We start from the raw sequence: 20,689 nt of genomic DNA on the forward strand, positions 1-20,689 counted from the left end.
ATAAAAATGCCTATAAATCTAGTCACAGAGATAGGCATTCTAACTTGTCAGTGAATCATTGATTTTGGCTTCAGTCCAACCAGATATTTAATTATGTGCATAAGTAATTTCACTGACATCAGTAAGGCTATTCACTTGCATAGAGTTGGATGTATGTTGTGTTCTTTGCTGGTTTATGTCCTGTAATTTCTACATATACTGGATGTGTGAGGCAGAGCAAAGCCACTGGCAGGAGTCTATCCTGCTGGTCTCTCTACAAACATGGGGAGAGACACAGCCCTTTCCTCCAAAAGATTTTATGTTGTCAATAGGTAGACAGAGAGTGGGGCAGGAGATAGGGATGAGGGTGAGCAAAGTGGCTTGCTCATTCACTCCTACAGCAGCTGAGGATTGGTGTGAGGAGTCCTATGTCCATGTGCCTGTTCATTTTAGTAAATCACATGCTCCAAGTGTAAAGGAGTGTGGTGATAGAGCTGGCATATATTTTCAAATAAAAGCTGATACAGTAAAAAGTTGTCCTTTCTGGGGGGAGTGAAGGAAGGCAGTTTCCATGGTGCCCTTGTTTTGTTTCTTCCTTTCTTTTTTCATTTTTTACTCCAAGTTTTCAGTATAAAATGTTACATGTCCATTGATTTCCTCTTGATTTGCTGTAATCCTGAGTCCAGTGAACTTTTTAGGTTTGCTTCCAGTCTGGCCTTAAAATTTTCTTCGGCAGGTTGTATGAAAACTGTAGCAGGGAGTCTGCTCCTCAGTTTTCTCTGAAAGAAAATAGCCTATGGAATAGAAAGAAAATTCAAAGTGTTTAAGCTCACAGTATTTCTTCCTTGTTCATCCATTGGGGCACAATCCTTGTTTGCCATCCTTACATAAAATAGCAGGATATTCCTCACTTTCAAGCCTTAAATTTTCCCTTAGCAGAAGCAGACCTAAGGCATCCATGGTTTTTCCCTTCTCACTGCTAAGGTTCCTCAGAGAGTATCAACTGTACAGTGCTGCTGTCATCCAACTTCCCCCAGAAACATCCCTTCTAAAGATAGAGACATGTCCTCTTTTGGAAAGTCCTTCTTTATGGTCTACAAGGGAAGTTTTTATTTAAAGTTTATTTCAAATGCAGTGGTGCTAAAATTTGATTTGTAAATTGCTGTCTGTTTATGAAAATGGTGAGTAAATGCATCTCAAGATTTGCATGGTATCTTAATCAGTGCAGGTTACTATGTTGGATTCTTAATTTGTAGTTTAAAACTAGGCAATGAAAATTGGTTTTATGACCTAGGCTTTTTCCTTTCTCTTTCTTTCCAGCTACAGTTTGATACTTTGCTTCTAGTTCTTTTTCTCCTTGAGCAAAACAATATACCGTTCCACTGTCTCTTGATTTGGACAAGGGATAGATTTGTCATGGGGCATTTAATGAATGAAAGTGGTTAACATCTCAGTTCTGTTTCTCTGCTAAGAACCAGAAGCAGCTGCAAAAGATTGCCGATGGCATCATGAATGGGTGGGTACTGATTTTGAGAGAAGCTTGCTGTTCACTGAATCATCTGTTTCACTCATCACAGTGCCCGGAAAGTCTTCTTTTCCAAGTACTAAAGCAAGTTGAGACTTACTCTTGGATGTGATCTGACAGGACTGCAGCCCAAGGCAGCTGAAGAGTAAGACATGTCTTTTCCAATTGAGAAGCTCTGTAAGACGTCAATATTTAAAAGCAGAGAAATAAATAAAATTACAGGCAGTCAGGTTGATTAAGAGGAGAAGAGAGGTCATTTGTCTGACAGAATAAACATATCTCTCCAGCAAGGCTTTCAGTCCTTTATCCAAATGCTGTTGTATTTCTTTTGATTAGGTTGATTTGTAAGAGTGTGAGCAACTCATTATTTTTATTAAAACCATTATTATTCTAGGTATGTTTGCAGGTTAGAAGTATAAAGTGGTCTTAGCTGTTCATCAGCTAGAACAGTTGATATTTCCCTTTAAGCAGATTCACTGTTGTGTTGTACACAGAGGTGAAGCGACACAGTGAATGGCCAAACAATCCATAATCCAAAAGCACACTAATTGCTGTAAAAGGTCAAGAGTAAGTGATCAGCCTGAGCTGATTTAGTGACTTGGTTTCCAGAGAGCCATGTCTGGAAGACAGTGGGTTGATGGCATGAACCTGAACATGTTTCCTCTGATGCTTCCTGTGGTTGAGTGCTCAGAGCCTGTGTCCTCCATTTTTTTGCAGGACATCCTTCCCTGTTTAAATGAAGTAAAGGCCACGCAGGGCAATGGCATGTATGTTGTCAATGCTGCTGTCTTGAGAAGTACCTTTTATTGCATGTTTTGTGTTGCTTCAAGCCAAAATATCTTATCTATAATCTGCTACCTCTTGAAATCCCCAGCTTCTTACTCCAAACTAACTTTTGCTATGTATGTTTCCTTAAAATCCCAACTGTTACTTATAAATGATGAACCTTAATGTTGGTACACAGTTGGAAAAGCAGCAAGCTTTTCGTTTCTCTCTGCAACATTATCTGTTATACAGCATTCTGGGAAGCATAGCTTAGCTGAAGTAGAAGAAACTGGAACACACAGGCAGGACTCTTCCTGCGCCCTTTCCTGGTAGGAGCCACTGGTTGGGCGTCTTTACTGATCAGTTTTGTTCCTCCTAAGTTTTGAAGGAACTTCAGGAATAAAAACATTGGGAGGCGAATGCCTTTTGTTTAAAAGTGGAGACAACCAGACAGGCTAAGCCACCCTGCTGATTGCCCAAAGAGTAATTCAGGGTCCTTGGCTTTTATATGTTTCCCTGTGCACTATTTTACCTTCACACATCCTAATCTCCTTGGCTGCTTTTGCCATTACTCACCGTTTCCCCAGACAACATTCCTGTCTTCTTCCAGGCATGGAAAAAGCATCTGCTGCTCTTTCTGCAAGCCTGACATTTCTTGAAATACCATTCCCCAGCTCCCCAGTGGTGTTGGTTAGGGATGTATTTTTGCTCATCAGCCCTGTACCATGGCAATACCCTGTGTTCCTCTCCTCTCTTCACCCTGAAGTAGATATTCAAGAGTGCCAGTTGAATGGCAGCCACAAGATACAGTCAAATCCCAACACATATCACCCTACTCCTGCTCCTTCAATTGTCCCACCGATCAGACCTTTGCTGCCATGCTATCTCTGTAGGTACATGGGTTCCGTGTAGCATCATCCAGCATGATTTAACATCTTTCCTCCAGATCAATCCAATTTCATGTCACATGCTTAGCTGCATCTGTCATTTTACCTTTCCAAGTGTACTGCTGCCTTGGCTTTTAGACGTTCAGCCTCTCTGAGACAGATGGAGGTTTGCAGTTCTTCCCCTCTGAGACAATTCTGTCTGACACTTACTCACACACGGGCTGTTGTGGAAGTGCAGGTCAGAGTTTGGCCCCTGTGTTTACTTCTGTGGGGAAGCCTCTGTCTAGTCATGTAGACCAACAGAGCATCCTTCTTAAAGCCGAGTATTGATCATTTCAGCAGAAGAAACACAGTGGTTAGATAAAAGCAGTTCAAAAACAGTTTGTGCAAATGTTTCTGTGACCCCATAACCCTGTATCATAATTAAAGCAGATCAAATTACTTTGGTATCAGAGGTACAGTCATAGGCCCAGCCTTTCTTTTCTGTCCTTCCTGTTTTCCCAGATATGACCCTACTGAGTTAACTGAGTATATTTCTACAATAAACATTGCCACAATAAGGCCAAAATATGGTCTTCATCAATCATTTTATAGCTGCTTCAAACCTGTCACACCACTGTATGTGCTTACAGCAGCTCGGGGAAAAAAAATGCAGACAAACCACAAATAAAAGCAAGAATTTGAATAAAAAACCTGAATTTTCTATTGCCAGGAAGGGTCAGATGGTCTTTCTTTGTGTCTTGTACAGTGGCAAGCACACAGTCTCCACTGAATAAATAATTGCAGATCCAGGAAATGAGATTATTACTCCCATGAAGCTATTGAAAAGGAGCGCACACTGAGCCCTTCAAACCTGTTTCCTGATGCACAGTCCTACATTTGCCTATGGGGCACGACAAACCTGAAGGACGTACCTCATAAAATAGAGCCTCATAATTGCGATAGAAACCCAGAAACAAAAAGGCTTTGATTGCAGGAACATGTCTGGGCTGAACCTTGTCATTTCACAGGCCAGATGCATTGGAGTAAACTCCACTGGGTAATCACAGAAGTGAGGATGGCCTTCTGTGTCCTGCCTCCCAGCCGTAACCATGCTGTAATATAGTTGCTTTTGCAGTGTAATTGCTTTCTCTGCAGGGATTCTTCCTATTGATTCTGCTTGTGTGGGTTTAAATTGTTTGCGGGTTGGAACTAGACTCAAGTTGGTCTGCTTTTCTGTGCTAGGCAGCTCGCGTGGCAGTTCTATCTAAGAGACTTTAATGATGGCTAGATAGCATCACTCCCTGGCCTGCGTGTATGTATTTGATTTGAGGAGAGAGGCTGGATCAGATAAGTTCAGAACATCAATAAATATGTGTATTTTGTTTGGTGACACTTGTTCAATTTGAATCTTTTTCCCATGAAGCAGCTTGTGTTTTGTCATTTTTCAGTGTGCTGTGTAAATGCTCTGCATCTGCAACAGTCGAGGATGGTGCCATCCCATAGCAATGCCATCTGCTCGTTCACAAAGTGCTTTTTGCGTAGATAAAAAATGTGAGGTGTTACTCATAATTAGGCAAATCACATGCTGTGATCTGTGATTGATTTGATTTCTGTTGCTGGCTACCTCGCATATGTCTGTGTCCGTAAGTATTGTCTACATATCAGCATATGGATGCAGATGAATCAGAGACTCATGAATTCTTTTTCCCGATCCAGACAGATGGAAATGTTTTCCCTTCTTATTATTAGCAGCAGCTGAATTTCTGTAACACCAGAGGCCTCTGCTAGGATCTTGCCTGTGTTTCATGCTGTACATGCATATGTAAATTAGCATGTCCATCTATAATCTAACACAAGAAGTGAGTGATCCATGACATGCAGCAAAGGAAAGTTATCATTTCAGAGCAATGTTCATAGATAGCCACATTATTAGCCTTCTTGGAAAAAAATACTTGGATATATAACTTAGCATTATGCAGTGCGGTAACAGAATGCCTAAAAGTTGCTGTGAGCATTGCAGAACCTAAGTGTCTCTGCTGCATCAGACTTTGGGAAAATATTACTGTGCCTTTCTTAGTATTAGCCGTCTGTACTCTTCAATGTGTACTTACCTTGCTAACAGATCCTTTGTTTCTGGTTGTACAATGGTCCAAGTAGCAGCGATAGCAAGAGAAAGTAATTCAGAAATTAGCAGTTCTGTGTAATTTTAATGTCTTCAAATGCCTTTTATAGATAGTGAGGAATGATTTACCAGCAGTTTTAAAAGATGTTTAAGGCAGGCAGTAGGCATACCAGAAAGGCCATAAAGATGAAAACACATGAACAGAGGTCTGCACACTTGTCTGGAGTAAAAGTTACGAGCAGTGGAGTAGCTATATAGTTGGATGATTTAGAATATTTTAAACCTCAGCAGAACTCTCTTCTCTTCCTCTCTCCTGTGGTCCTGTGCCTATCTACAGCTTGTTCACTCCAGCAGGAGTGCAGTCACCACTGGAGTCTGACCATAACTAGGATAGCCCGGGGCAGAAAATAGGCTATAACTTAGCCCAAATCCCTAGTCCCGCTGCTACACTGCCTCCCATAGACAAGGATCAGATCGGTGTGAGCTGCCACTAAGCAGCAGCTGTGGTTTGGGATTTCTTCAGAAGAATTCAAGTAAAATGAAATGGTGAATGAATATTTGGTTGATTTTTACTGGAAGTGCTGATCAATATGTTGAGAACCTTGGGTCACTGCTCTCCTGTTTAAGAGCATTACAGTTTCTCAAGTCCTGCTTAGTCTGTAAGATGTGGAGGGCATTCCCAAGTGATGCAAATTTAATCATCAGGGCACATTTGATTGACACTGGTATAACACCTTTGGGTGAACTCCAAGTGCAGTGAAGGTCTTGAAGCATTTTCAGAATTATTTGGTCATTTTACAAGTTGTGCTGTTCTCTTCATTTAAGTTGTTGTCTGAGGATATCTTGCCAGAGGACTCCTGTTGCTGACCATGCTTAATGCATCAGAATTTTTTATAAAGGCAGTAATGCTTAGTTCACTCCTACCAATATCAAAAGTTTTGTGAACGTGGAGCAGCATTCAGACATTACAAATCCAGATTTCTCACTTCAGTTTTATTTAGTATCAACACTGGATAGAACTCCAGCATGCACAGCTGCATTTTATTTTTATGTGTATGTCTATCTGTTTCATCACGTCATCTGTGGTTTTCCTCATACTATAAGTCAATGAAGTAAAAAAGAAAAAAGAATAGCAAAGAAGTTGAGGCAGATGTAATGTCTTGGAGATTTTTTCAGTGTTGTTTTTAATGTCAGCAGACATGGTGTAATTTAATTTTCAGAAGAATATGAGCTGCAAAGCAGCTGATTAGGCATCTCGAAGAAGCAGCCACTCTCTCAAATCTGAAATTATTACAGGTATTCTTCTAAAGAGAGAAACCCTTGGACTGCCAGAAATAAATCACTTTGAAGGATACAAACCCCCTTGGGGTAGCTGTCCAAAAGCAGAACCCAGTCATTTAGATCTCACATCACAGACCTGCCTTCTTTGCACTTTAAAAAGAAGAGTCAGAGATGTAATTCCTTTAATGCAGCAGTGGGAAATCTATCTTTTATTTCTATTGTTATTAAAATGAACTTCAATAAATTCTATAATGGGAGGTGGGGGGTGGGGGGGCAGGGTGGGTGTGGTATTGGACATAAAACTCTAACATGTGCGCTATCTGTGCTGTTAAAATATGCCATGTTGAGAGAGACCACAATATTTTCTGAACTTCATGGTATTGTAAAATGTATCTTTCTGCAAAGGTGACTGTACCTTGTTTGCATAGAAGAAGGAACTTGATTTTTTTTGTTTTAAGCATTTGAATACTTAATAAAATGTCAGAAGTTGGAACACAGCACATTAAGTCAGCTCATGATACTACATTTATGTCTTTCATTGTCAGTTGCAGGTCAGAGCTGTATCAGCTCCATTACTGATCCAGGTTACATGACCTGGGCACATTACACCTGTGAGAAGAGTTTGTTTCCTGGAAGGAGAGGATGCAGACTATGTTTTCTTATCTCTGCACAGGACCTATTGCCTCCTTCCTAAAAGCTATCATCTTTAGTCACAAATATAGCACATACTGGGGCATTTTGTAGCATTTATTTTATCTGTTTGTTACCAATTCCATTCACAGTTTGCTTTCATTCTCCTGTGAAAAGCTTATACTGTCAAATCAGAAGTTTTACTAAAAAAGGGATTTAGTTACATGAACATTATATTGAACTGTTTGAAGGACAAAATCAAGATCAAAAGAGATTCAGTGATTAAACAACAAAAAGTACGTTCAAATCATATTAAGGGATGTTTTCAATCTAGCACCTAGGGATTTAGCTACATGACTTAAAGTTTTGTGCCAGAAGGCTTCTGTGCAAAATCCTGTTCTTGCTCTGGGGATCCAGATCAGAAACAGGAAGAAGAGCTATTGGGTTTACTTTTGAAACAGAAACATTATTGGTGAGCTTGCAAGTTTGGCCTTAAATCTAGATTTTCTGTTGACTTAGATGAAGGCCAGGCTGCTCTTCCAAGTGGGATCTTAGGTGTGGGGTTCACTAGATACTCCCAAGTTTGTTGTCTTCCCATCCAAAGATAGATGCTGTTCAGTGTTTCGCCAGTTTGCTTTTCAGGAGGTGCACGATGTCTGTACAATGTTCTGTTGAGGTTTGCTTTGATTAATAGCAGTGCCAGTTGCTTGATCTCTGCAGCATCTGTTACCAATTCTGAAGTTTTTTTACTCAACTGTTTTCTCCCAGCTTGCTGTTTTATGGGGTCAGCTCTGAGCTTTTCCAGTGTCATACACTCCCCAAGTTTCTGCTCTGAAGGCAGGACTGAAGGAAAGAAATGCACACTGGGGGTCAGGTCTGAGATTTTTGACTGTGTGCTCACGGCATGTTCGGGAGATCTTTGTGGTTAGGAAACTCTGCATTTAGTGTCATGCAGTGAGGGCATTACTGGTCCTTCCCTTTGAAGGATGAGCAAGTCATACAGGAACGTGCAAAACTGGGTCAGGGATACCAATTTAAGCATGTCTCTGTCAACCAAACAAAAATGATAGAGTAAGGGTTCAAAAGTCACCTGGTAGATCTTGGGACATGCCTGACACCTGCAAAAATGAGCTCGCATGCAGTGCTGTGTCCCAGGCAGTGTGTGCTGCTGGGTCTGGTTACATGAGGAGGTACTGCAGGGGTGGTGTTTTTGTGGGCTTTCATTAGCAGTTTACCATTCTTGGTGAAGGACGTTTCAGGTGCCCTAAAATTACTGCTTTGTGTCTCAGTTAATGGGCAATGAATACTTGCCACTCCAAAACAGATCTGTGAAATATTACCTGGTGCAGCCATGAGTTGTCCCTACCAATGGAAAATGCAATGCAGGAGCGTATCACTGCTGATGCTACTTTTATCCCATTTAGCTGCTAGTATAGTAGGACTGGTTGGACTTCAGGAAAGGAATATACTTGTTACAACCCACATGAATACTTCCCCTCTATCAGCTGCTCCTTAAAACAGGACTCAAGGGTGCAGGCAAGTGAATGTGCTGCTTGTGGCTTTAGGCCAAGTGAAGGAGAGTTTTTGCTCTCATATCGGGCTGGCTGCTTGCTTTACAGAAATCGAGCTTTTGCCCTCTGACAGTCCAGCTGTGTGTAGAGCAGGGTTTGCTTTCTGTAATGTCAGTGAGAGGTACAGTTCAGCAGGAAAATGGTGCTCTGAGTGGCTTCTCTATAGACTGCTCCTTGCCAGCCTGGATTATGCTTTAACATTTTAATTTTTCACATTACTTTTTCAAGCCTGGAGGAGATTCACCATTTCTGTTATTTCCACAAGCTTCACTTGAACTTACTACATGAAGTCTTTGAATCCACAGGATCAAATCAAAGCTACTTCTTTTGACCATCTGAATTGCAAACACACTGACTGTGATGCATTATTTTAAAATTGCCTGTTAAAATTTAAAAGGATTTCCAAATATTTTTAATAATTCCCTAAAACAGTCTAAGGACATCTGTTAAAGTATTGAATTGCCTTAAAGACAGCACTGGTTGGTATTCCTTTAGCTGAAAATTAAGGTTGTCAGTCAAAGTGTTTTTTCTGTTTTAGTCGCTGATCTAGGAGTTTTTAGCATCTCTTCCGAAATGAGCCAAAGAGAGACAGATAGTGAGCTGTTAGACATTGTTTTGCCATGTGTTTAACCTAGCAAACAAACCGTCGATACCTTTTGCAAAATCTTTTATATTTTACTGGATACCTCACTGCTTAGTGAGGAAACAAGCTCTACTGTTTTGACATATTTTTGCATTTTTCACATTCTTTATTCTGCAGCATGTCTCCAATGTTTTAATGTATTGAATAGCTGTGGCAACTTCTTCTGTGTGTCTACAAACATTTGCATTATTGTTAAGCCTTTGGGTCTGCAAATGAGGGGCTGGAGTAAGAGGCAGAATGATGTATTTACTATGTAAGATTTCCTGCAGAGATGAGTAGTAGATTCATGGAGGGCTGGAAGTAGATAACCATCCCAAAAAGTTCTTAAAAGATCCCAGTGTCACATGCCCCCAGAAATGGAGCAGCAGCCCAGAGCAGGGTGGGATCCTCCATCGGTGTCCTGCAAGGAAAATGCTTGAAATAAATCAGAAGCAAACAGGAAAATATGCAGAAGGGAAAAAAATACATCCCACTCCCATCGATACCTTTACCTCAGTTTCTCCAGCCAAATGATCAAAGGAACCACTGAAAAGAAGCAATAATGTAAAATAGTGTCGGGAAGGAGGTGGCCACTGATGCAATTTGCAAAGCTGCATAGGCGCTTAAATCAAAGGCTGTAGTTAGTGCAGTGCAATGGGCTGGCTAAGATGGATGTGAACTGGGACTGTGCTGACAGAACACGTTTAATAGAGGGTTGTAAAGAGGTTAAAGTTGTAACAGTCAAGTCTGGCCATAAAGAGCAAGTGAGTGGCAGCACATGGGCTGGGAGCAGCATTTGCTCTGGCAGAGAGGGACAGGGAAACCTTGTTGTGCTTGTGATGAGAGGAAGAAGAACAAATGACAGGAAAGAGATTTCTCAGTACATCAGATAGCATGCAGGCAATGAAATATGTTGGGTTATTGTGTGATCGGCAATACCAGATATATTTTATCTCAAATGTACTTTTCTGAAGAATTGGGTTGAACCTTTTGGAGAGAAACAGGTAGACAAAGAGAAAAAGATTCTTTCCCCTACTTTTCTGAACCTAAAAGAATACTTAATCCAGTTTTCTATTCAGTTCCATTTTCTTTGCATCAATCCCAAGAGTAAATTATATTTATTTAGGATGATTTACCTGGAAAGATTCGGAATTGGATTGTTGCATATTATACTTCAGAAATGTGGTGTATCTCGTACTTACAGTGTTACAATTGGGGTCAGATGTGCTTATTTATTGCATGCTGATATTCTAACTCTGTCAAGTGTTATGATGGTTTATGAGAATATTACTTCATTATTTTTGTTGTGGTGATGATGCCATATTAGTCTAGATTTCCACTTGTTCATGTGCATCAGAATACTTCATTTTGTGTCATGATAACATGGAAGTGTAAGAGAAGTGAAAGGTTTTGTCTTTTCATTTATCTTTTCTGCTTTAAGAATTTTTTAATGCTTTAATTGGTTTTTTGTGTGTGATTGAAGGGAGTTGGCATCATCACCAAGCTAGCAACAGAGGAAATGTTTTTCAAATGTTCAGTGTGTAAAAGATGTCAGTGTTGCTACTTCTGTAAACAGATGATGTACAGAAAATCTGCAGAATTTTCAGCAAAAGGGAGTATTTTTTTTCAGCTCTTTTTCATTTCTTAATGGAAGAAGAATTATGGAAATGAGAGTCGGCATTGCATTAAGTGCTTGAAATGTTCCTTCCCTGCAGACCAATAAAACCATAATTCTTCCATTAGGGAAATTTAGTTTTTTGAAGGGTGCATGAATCTGAGCTCTGAATCAGTGAATGAGATGACTCTGCTGGGGTAAGCGTTTCAAGGTCTGATTATGTATTTTAAGTCTTTTGTAGGTGGATACCAGCTCTTAGCTTGTCTCACAAGACTTCTTCAGAGCAAGTTTTTCTGTGACACTTTAAATTAACCACTTTTTATATTAACCACTTGGCTTATCTTGTAGTACTTGTGTAGTGCAATCTCCTGTTACACAGATCAGTAACAGAGTTTCAAGGCCATGGGGACTGAATGACTTTTCCTACTGGAATTGTACTAGAGGGTTTCCTGGCCTTTTCAAAACACTCTAGGTACTTGAATAACTCCATAAACAAAAGTCAAACAGTGCAAGTCAAGAATGTGATCTTTCTGTGCATCAGATGGTATGTTTATAGTGGTTATAGTCTCACCTATAACTATAGATTACGCAGATTGTAGCTATCTGCCTTTAAAAATATCCTTCATCTGTAAGTGTGAGATGAAAATGTAGCAGTAAATTGCTATCGCTGAGGGTGTTCAAATTAGGTCCCTGATCAGGGCTGTGGAGAATTAATACTAGAGCAAGTGGGTATTCAAGTAAAGCCATCTTTTTTTTCTGTGCTACTAAGCATAAAATAGCAATCAACATTAATTTTTAAGTTCTGGAAGATCAAAAATAAAAATTAATAAAAAAGAGCAAAATCATTACCAGTCATTGCCACTGCTCCTTACTTCTAACTTATCATATTTAAGTTTTGTGTACTATATTAGTGTAATAGTATAATATATGCTAATATAGTATACAAGTATACAATACAAATATAGTGCTAATACTATACAAGACTAATATAATATACAACCTGTCAGACATATCACAGAGGTATATAAGGATGATTTGTCCTCATTTAGTGTATGAGAAGACCAAGAGCTTCTGAAACTTGTCCAAGTTTGGGAAATGATTAAGTGGAATTCTTTCTTTTTATTATTTTAATTTAGTTTTAAATAGTCTGAATGTAGCCATAATGGTCTAGTTATAATTGATCAAATAAATCCCATTTCCCCCTTATTTGCTGAAGGGCTGATCCCATAGGTGCATGCAGCACAATCAGTTAAAGCAACAAATGTAATTATTGTGAATATTTGGTCACATGTGGGGCTGGCTTTATTTTAGTTTTTGAGGTTTGTTTTCTGCAAACGCTTCTGGGAATCATTTACCTTTGAAGCTCCAGTCCATCACAGGACCCCCATGAGTACATTCCTGTGCTCCTGTTATGTTTTATATGCTGACAACCTAGTCCTTTTGCCATGATCAAGAAAAATGGCATCTACACAAATATCAGTTATGTTCCCTATAAATTAAGGGGGCAAGCAGAACATTCCTGACCTACATGATCCTCTGTCTTCATTGTGATTATTCATTCCTAATGGAAAGATTTTGAAACACTGGAAAAAGACTTTGGTGGAGGAAGCACATGGACATAAAATTTTCAACTCCCTGCTGATTTTCTTGCTATTTTATCCCCTCTACCAATCCTGTGGCTGAATCAGTTGATGAATTTAATCAGCTGCCTGCTTTAGACATTATGAAGATATACTGGCAGTGAATTTCCACCTTGCACATTAGATTTTTGGCTGATTTAAGTTGGGGTCACCCTGTGCTAGTGCCATAGGTGGCTAATAGCTCCTGAGAAACCAAATGTGTGGACCGGGGCTGCCTGTAGAAAACACAAGTTCCCAGGTGTCTTGGATGTATTTTCACACAGGAGGAGCCAGATGGTTTTCTCTGTGGGTTTTCTTTGGCTTCACTCTGCAGGAGAAATACCTGAGATGGATGCTGCCAGGTAGCTGTGTGGCTCCTGTGTATTAACAGCTGCTCTAGCTCTTCTCTCAGAGGTAAATTTAAAGCATAAAAATGAAAAATGGGTAGAAATCTGTGTGGTCAAGTGGGAGTGGGGAAGACTTCATGTCTTGTGTATCTCCAGACCCAATGGGATGAGTCTGATCCCAAGCTGGTATCCCAGTCTGGAGTGTGATGGTGCTGTGTGCTGGATGGTTTGTAAGTGCTTTGAGACTAAAGGCACTTTACGTGTTAATAAGGTTTTCTCATTCACAGCCATTGGGCATGGCTCACTAGTGACTGTATGGTAGGCAGACAGTCACCCACTGGAGTCATCTGAAGCTGTGTGTAATATTGAGGATTTGATGCAAATGCACTGCTGCAGCCAGCCAGCCTCCCAAAACACCACGACCTTCAGGAAGTTTAGGTCAGGTCCCATATCACTTGCACTTTTTAAAATAACAGTTTGGTTGGCTTATATTGGCAATAAAGCTAACCATCCCTAAAACAGGGCTAGTCTCTGGGACATTATATGGGTCAAACAGAGGTGTGGACTCTGGTTTTATCCTGGAAAATAAAAATTAATGTAGGATAGCCTGCACCTCAACCACACACCCAACCTTGGGGCTGTTAAGAGCAGCCCCGCAGCATTAGGCAAAGCTCCAGGTGTCTCAGGCAGGCTGGCCTCGGGCAGCCATCCCTGTCTCATGTGCTTGCTCTCATGGTCTCGTTGCAGGGCAACCCACTGTACTTCCAGTCTGCCAGAAATGTAACAGTGAACATCCTCAATGAGAAGACTAAAGTCCTTACTCGCCTTGTAACAGGTAAGGAGGGGGAAAGGCTGCGTGGAAGAATTCAGGAGGGATGAAAGCAGGTGTGTTGTGGGGTGCTACTGGATTTAGACAGCACACAGGAGTGGAACACCATTGTCTTGTGAAGTACAAATGAAAACTTCGCTCCACTTTGTAGAAACAAAGCAAGAGACATGAAAGCCGTGCTGGAGAGGCAGCTGGCTGGTCTTTCTGGTAACGGAGCAGACCATCGTTTTCATTTGAAAGCCAAACCAGAGACAGAAAGGTTAGTTGTACGACTTCAGGGTCAAGAAGAACATATGCAGGCAGACATTTCTGTTGTAGCAGGTACAGGCTTTTCCTGAGACACTTTTAACTTGCCTGAGATCTTGGGAACTCTGCAGATTAAGTGTGGCTGGGTTGGCATGCTTTGGAGTTTACAGCTCTCTGTGCCCTTCTGCTGATGAAGAATGCTCTCATGTTCCCAAGCATGAGTGTGTTTGATGGGGAAATGGGTGTTTCATAAATCCCCAGTGCACAGCTGCCTTTGAACAAATGCATGTGTAATTTGGGTTGAAAGAGCCTAATGCATTATATATGGTAATATATAATATATATATGATATAGGATATATATTTATTGAGATTTATCTAGGGACTAGGAGAAGTACTGCTGTGTGGCAGAGCCAGTAATCCATAAACATGTTGTTTCTACGTGAGACTGGGTTGTTTGGTTTGCTTATATAACATTTTGGCCTCTAGTCACAGTATTAAATAATTAAATATGCAGCTTCAGTAAGCAATGATTTAAGCAGCATGTGTGAAAATTGCCTGGAGGAAGGAAATAAATTCAACCCCAAGCTCCCTGATTCTCACATTCAGAATGAATGTGTTCAGTTGGTTGATTCTCCGTATATTTTCAAGAGGGTATTTAATTCACTTAAGCACCTCCATTTCATGAGAGCTTGGGAGACACAGTCAGTGACGTCTCCCGGTGTGATGTTCAGGTTATTGAGCTTGTTTCTGCATTCAGCAGCAGCTTTGGTCTCAGAGCAGAATGAAGACGTGGTTCTGCATAGTGTGTACTGCTGTGATGAGTAGGGAGGCAGTTAATTAGCAAGGTACAAATCAAATTTAAAGCTCAAAAATACTGGATTTTCTCAGAATGGCTGCAAGATTTTTAAGTGTTTCCAGGGATCTTGGCATAGCCTCACTCTTCTGTTGTGTGAACCATGCTTGCAATTCTCTGTGTGCCCTGATGCCAGTACAGGTGATCTGTGCAGACAAACATGGGTATAGATGGAGTTAGAAACTGTCTATAAGAAAATACTGACTTTCAGGTCTCATTTCTTGTCTTTTGAGAAATGAGACCAGTCATGAAGGTGGCTAGAATTAATGCAAAGTCTGATCATCTGTCTTGTGCAGTAGAATATTCCAGGGAGGCTGTGGCTTAGACTGAGTTGCGCAGGGCTGTTAGATGGTGATTTGTCCAAAGTTTAGCCTGGGTCAGAGAGATCTGCTTTTTGTAGCCTTTGAGCCACAGACCTGCACAGAATTGCTATTCAGGCAGCTGATGTTTATCAGGCTCCACAACAAAACACATTGCCAGAGGCTTTCTACCACTGCAGTGCACAGCAGTCTGCAGGAGAAGCAGCAGAATTGAAATAAGAGCTACGAAGGAAAGTTTTACTCATCTAAAAACTTTCTGAAATGTGGGAGACCCTGCCGTTGTCTTGGCCCGCACATGGTTGAAATGGTCTAGAAGAAAACATTTGCTCCTGTGGTGGTGTTTTGGTTTTGGTTTGTTTTCTTTTAAATTGGACTCTGCCTGACACTGATATCATTTTAATCCAGGTATATTTAACAGGCAGAAAACCAGGAATCTTTTACACCACAGCATCAGTCAAAGCAAAATGGACTTGGGAACTCTTGATGCCTCTTACAGCTGTACCAATACTCTCAAAGCATGGCTGGGTATATTCATTGCTATTTCACATGTGGGTCTGTCTTTCTGTGAAAATTTCCCAGCTATGCCAAGCTTAATGGTAATTTTATGACATACATAAGCATTAACAAAAACATGGGTAGAAGACGGTGCCCTTTTCTAATGAGAGGTCACCTTCTGCAAAGCACAGACCTCCCTGTTTGATCTGTTAGATGCAAGTTGCATCTGAAAAGCTATTAGGACTGTCTCAGCAGATGGGTTTATTAAATGTGTGAAGCTACTATGTGATTTTCTTATACTTTTCACTAAAAGGTTGTGCTAAATCTCTTCTTCCTTCTAGGTCCCCAAGCAGTGGAAGCACACAGCCAAAAATTTGAGGTGAAAACCCTCTCTGGAAAATTGCTGTTTTCTGCAGATGACAACGAAGTGGTGGTTGGAGCAGAGAGGTTGAGAGTTTTAGGTAAAAGATTATTCACTAAATTACTGTTTTAACATGTGCCTCTTCACGTATTAGTATAGTTTTGCCTGACTTTCCTTCATGCTTGTGGAAAGCTTCTTTTGGAGATAAAGCCTTTTGCTGCATTTGTTGCTTTGAATCTTCCCCAAGCAGATAATGGCCGGGAGTTTCTGAGGGGTTTCATAATTTGCACAATATGTTATTTCCCCCCCAGAAAAGAACTCCCCTGGAAGTGGTTTGTCTGGCTTAGTGAAGTAGCTTTAAAAGCAGCTCTGGAAACTGGACAACTTTATCTCTTGGTTCTGGGGTGAAGGACAGTGAGGGCTCGCTCTCAGAATGCTTCCACATCTGCAGTCACTGTGCGAGGGGAGACCTCAGGCTTCATGTTTTTGATGGCACTGCTTTCACCAGCTCCTCCTTCATTCAGAAACAAACACCAAGGAAGAGACCCGCAGTGAAAAAGTCAACATGAATTAGGACCCCACATTGTCTCTAGAGTTTGGTGGCTTTATATTAGACCTCTTTCCTTAACCACATGCAAGAGCATGTTGTGCATCTCTGAGCTGTCTGCAGCTATGTTGTGGGTAGGGTTACGCATGCTGTGCACAGGAGGAGAGGCCGACCTTATCAGTGCCACCACTTCCCCGTCTGCCTCTCGAGACAGACGGGGCAGCCGAAGCTCTCCTTTTGCCCGTGCAGGACCTGCCTCCCCAGCTGTCCAGCCCACTAAGCTTTACATTGATAGTTCCTAATAAAAACTAGGGATGCACTTTGCGTTCGGAGAGTGGGGATTTATTGTTTGTTTGGATTTTTTTTTTTTTAATTGAAGAAAATAAATGGTTATGGTAATTGTAAAATTTTAAAATGCATTTGATAGTAATATGAAATTATCTCTTAGGAACTTGAATTCTCTTGCTCTGCAGTTCAATCTGTGCTCTTTGATTAGTCTAAGGTTTGCTTGTGAATGTTGTCATGTAGGACCAGACTGCGTAGGTCAATATTGCTATCAGTTAGTCACATAACAGTGCCACTGGTCTCTGTGGATGCACTGATACCTGTCCTGTAATGGCTTGATTTGGAGGCATCTGCTTGCTCCAAATTGTTCCTTACTTCTCTAGTAAGCTCCTACAGATAGATCAATGAAGGAGCTTAAAATGATATATAGTATTTTTAATTATTATTATTTCTACATATTACATAGTGTATTATTAGTATATTATGTATAATCTAAAGGAGCATTGAATGAGTGCCTCAGAGTCTAACCGTCACAACTGGGACTTTGTATCCAGCCCTTAACCCTTTCTGTTACCTGCTGTCATGCTATTCTAGGTGGTTCCAGTTTGTAGACAGGCCAGATGTAGCTCTTGGCAGGTCACTGTTGTTACATACTGGACTAGTTCAGTCAGCACCAATACAAAGTTAACTGAGTTTTATAGTATAAATGTTGAACTTAGAAAATTAACAGTATCTTTTTTAATTTAAAACTTTGAAAAGAACCGTTCAAAATTCTTGCAGTGTTACAGAACTGGGAAACATTTGTCACAATCCATGTTGTAGCACAAATCTCCCTTCACACTGCACCCTTCAGAGCTAATTAGTAGTGCAGTCTTTGTACAGGGTAGATGAAGGCAGGAAGCAACAGTTTTTAAGTGTTTTCTTGAAGACCTTAAAATGAGGGAGATTTATATCATTGGTTCTTCAAAAAAAAACAGAAACTTTTCCTTACAAGTTGCAAGTACTCCTTTTCAGATTACATACTTACAAAATATTGCTTTTTGTTTACTTTGTACTTTGGAGAAACCAGCAGTTATTTTTGATAGTTATATTGAGTTTCTGCTTTGTTTTAGTCTCCAGAATAAACGGCATCAAAATTACTGATGACCACTGTAGCGCACTTTCATTTTCATCTGCAAATTAGTGTTTCTCGGGGTTTATATGGCTTATGCAGATCTATCAGAAAAGAAAAGGTAGAATGATACCACTGGTGATGTTACATGGCAAGTATTTCAATGACCTTGAGCTGAAACGCTTTCAGAGATCATGCTTGGTTTTTTGACTCCAGCTTTGCTTCCCCGATCTAATTTTATCTCCAAAAGAGTTTGCCATGGCTGTTTGCCATGCTGGGAAGTGTTATACCATATGTTCATATTTCTTCCAGTATTTTTGTCTGCACTTGAGGCTAGTCCAACTTGTAGTATACAGACAAATTCCTTTGATCATTTTTCTGGTGTTTGGGATCTCAGGTGCTGTTGGTATGTGTCTGCTGACACCTATCTACACTATGTAAATAATCTCAACTTGTTCTTGCTATTGTTGAACATGGACTTGTTATGGAAGGAAGTGTATGTCTTCAATCTGGCATGAAAGTAATCTCACAGAGGTTAGAGCAGCAGTTATTGGGCTTGTGGCTAGCTTTTATTCTTGTTAATGATAATTACTTTTTTTCTTTGTACACTCTTCAGTTATATTCTGAAAGTTTGTTCTACAAAGTAATGCTGAAGCCTTGTCATGAGAAAAGAGGTGGTTTCCTTTTTTGAAATCAACTCTGTTCTGAGTAGCTAAAGGATTTTTCAACATTAGCAAGGCATCAAAAAAGGGAGAAATACACAGAATTATGGATAAAACCCAAATACAAGTAGGACGTGCTGCATTTGATGGTGCTTCAAAAAATTGCACAGCATGGGTACTGCAGATTACCAAATGAAAGTGCTTTTTATGCTTTTTATTTTAATTGTATTTTGGGGAGTTGTTTTTGATTTATAACCATTAAAGGACACAGAAAGACAGAGTTGGTCCACTCTGCTTTTCATGTATGATGTAATTTAGAGTACCTCAATGATTTGATTTGATTTAGTGAATTCAGTCAAACCTTTTGTCATAGGAATGATTGAAGAATAACAGGAACTTCTGATTGAGGACAAGGGCAGCCCTCTGAGCCCTTTGGCCCTGGTGAGCTCTGATAACATCTACGCAACCTTTTCCAGACACAAGCACAAGTTCCCTCTGCCTTGCTCAAAGCCAGCTGGGAGCTCAGGAGCTGCATTGATCCAGATGACTCAGAAGGAGCTCATGTTTGCACACAAGAAGTCATGTAAAAACTGAGCTTTATACCAAATCAGGTCTGCCCTTTTTCTTCCAAGCTCATCTGCCAGTGCTTGCAGTTGCCCCACCATCTCCTCCACTCTTATGGTGGGATTGGATGGCAGCACATCCTCACTGTTAGCACCCCTTTCTTTTACAAGCTTCACTCCTGTAGTGCTTGAGCACTTCGTGGTCTTTTAAAAGATACTATTGCAAAATTCAGAGCCGTTCTCATTCCTCAAAACCATGACTGTGGTTTTGCAAGACTCAGATTTTGAAGGTAAAATCTGCTACTTCTCATCCTATGGAAGGGCACCGTGGTGCTGCTCATAGGGTTGTGTGTGGGTTGAAGTGCAAACCTGCCATGCTCTGGCCGTTGCACTTTAGCAAACACCATGTAGACATAACCTAATGCCTCGCTGGATGGCCCCCATGGGCTCATAAACCCATATGGCCTACTTTATGGGAGATGAATTAGCTGGTCCTAATTGAATTCATAAGTGGTACATCATGCAGTGGTTCGCCTTCCCCCTCCTCCCTCCCTCCAGAAATGAAATGTGTTCAGACCATCTGAAAAAATGGTACGTAAGAAATACTTGTTAGTTAAAAGAACATTAAAAAATAGCTTTGATATATATTAATTACCAATTTCATTTAATAGCATATTGAACATTATAGCATTTATAAACAAAAGACAATCATAAAGCATTATTCTGACTGTTAATTAGCTCTATTTATTCTCCAGATTACTTTTTAAATATGCCCTCTAGATGCCACTTGATACTAATTAATGGAGTTACATTATTATCTCTATAGAAAAGCATTTTTAATTAAATCTAAAGGAATTTAAATTAGCATGATATTTTATAGAAATTAAACTCTGGTCAGATGCTTAATTTAGCCTTGTAAGACAGCATCTGATGACGTACCAGTGTCAGTTCTCCCAAGGGCCTTGACATCTTTTTTGGAGATTATTTTTTGAAGTTTGTTTTCAGGGAAACTTGCCAGTATACTCTGATGTTTAATATTTATGATGGATTTAACCATTTTTTTTTAAGACTAAATATTGATGGGAATCCACATGCATTGCAGTAAGCTGAGATAAAAATGCAAAAGACGCATTCCTGCAGTTGACAGGCTTTTGCAGTCCCTGGTTTTGAATGGTAGAGGAAGGTTTGCGTGGGAGGTAGGATTGCATGGGCTGGACGCTGTCCCATTACAAATCAACCACGCTTTTTAACTGCTCTTAAGATTACTATTTTGCTTTGCAATAAGGATAGGATTAATCATAAAGCCACAAGGTCCTTTTTCTGTAATAGAAGAACACAGGGGTTGCTCCCAAATTGCTTCCACTCTGGGTCTCTGGAAGATGTGCCTCACTTAGTCCGGGCTGCATCCAGAGCAGGGGGGGGCAGCAGGTCAAGGGAGGGGGATTCTCCCCCCTCTACTCCACTCCCGTG

At 40.4% G+C, this 20,689-nt stretch overlaps 1 protein-coding gene across 8 annotated transcripts in view; it reads left to right on the forward strand.

The window, feature by feature from the left end:
- The window catches only part of SGCD (sarcoglycan delta), a 363,788-nt gene that overhangs the window by 272,642 nt on the left and 70,457 nt on the right, over window positions 1-20,689 (forward strand). For all 8 annotated transcript variants that reach the window (XM_042790217.1, XM_033006094.1, XM_033006098.1 and 5 more), the window contains 2 exons: window positions 13,693-13,780; window positions 16,032-16,151. In XM_042790217.1, the coding sequence (XP_042646151.1) occupies window positions 13,693-13,780; window positions 16,032-16,151 (208 nt within the window). The remainder of the gene's footprint in view (window positions 1-13,692; window positions 13,781-16,031; window positions 16,152-20,689) is intronic.

This window comes from Tyto alba, unplaced genomic scaffold, assembly GCF_018691265.1.
Source record: "Tyto alba isolate M040663 unplaced genomic scaffold, T.alba_DEE_v4.0 Super-Scaffold_17, whole genome shotgun sequence".
Taxonomy (NCBI): Eukaryota; Metazoa; Chordata; class Aves; order Strigiformes; family Tytonidae; genus Tyto; species Tyto alba.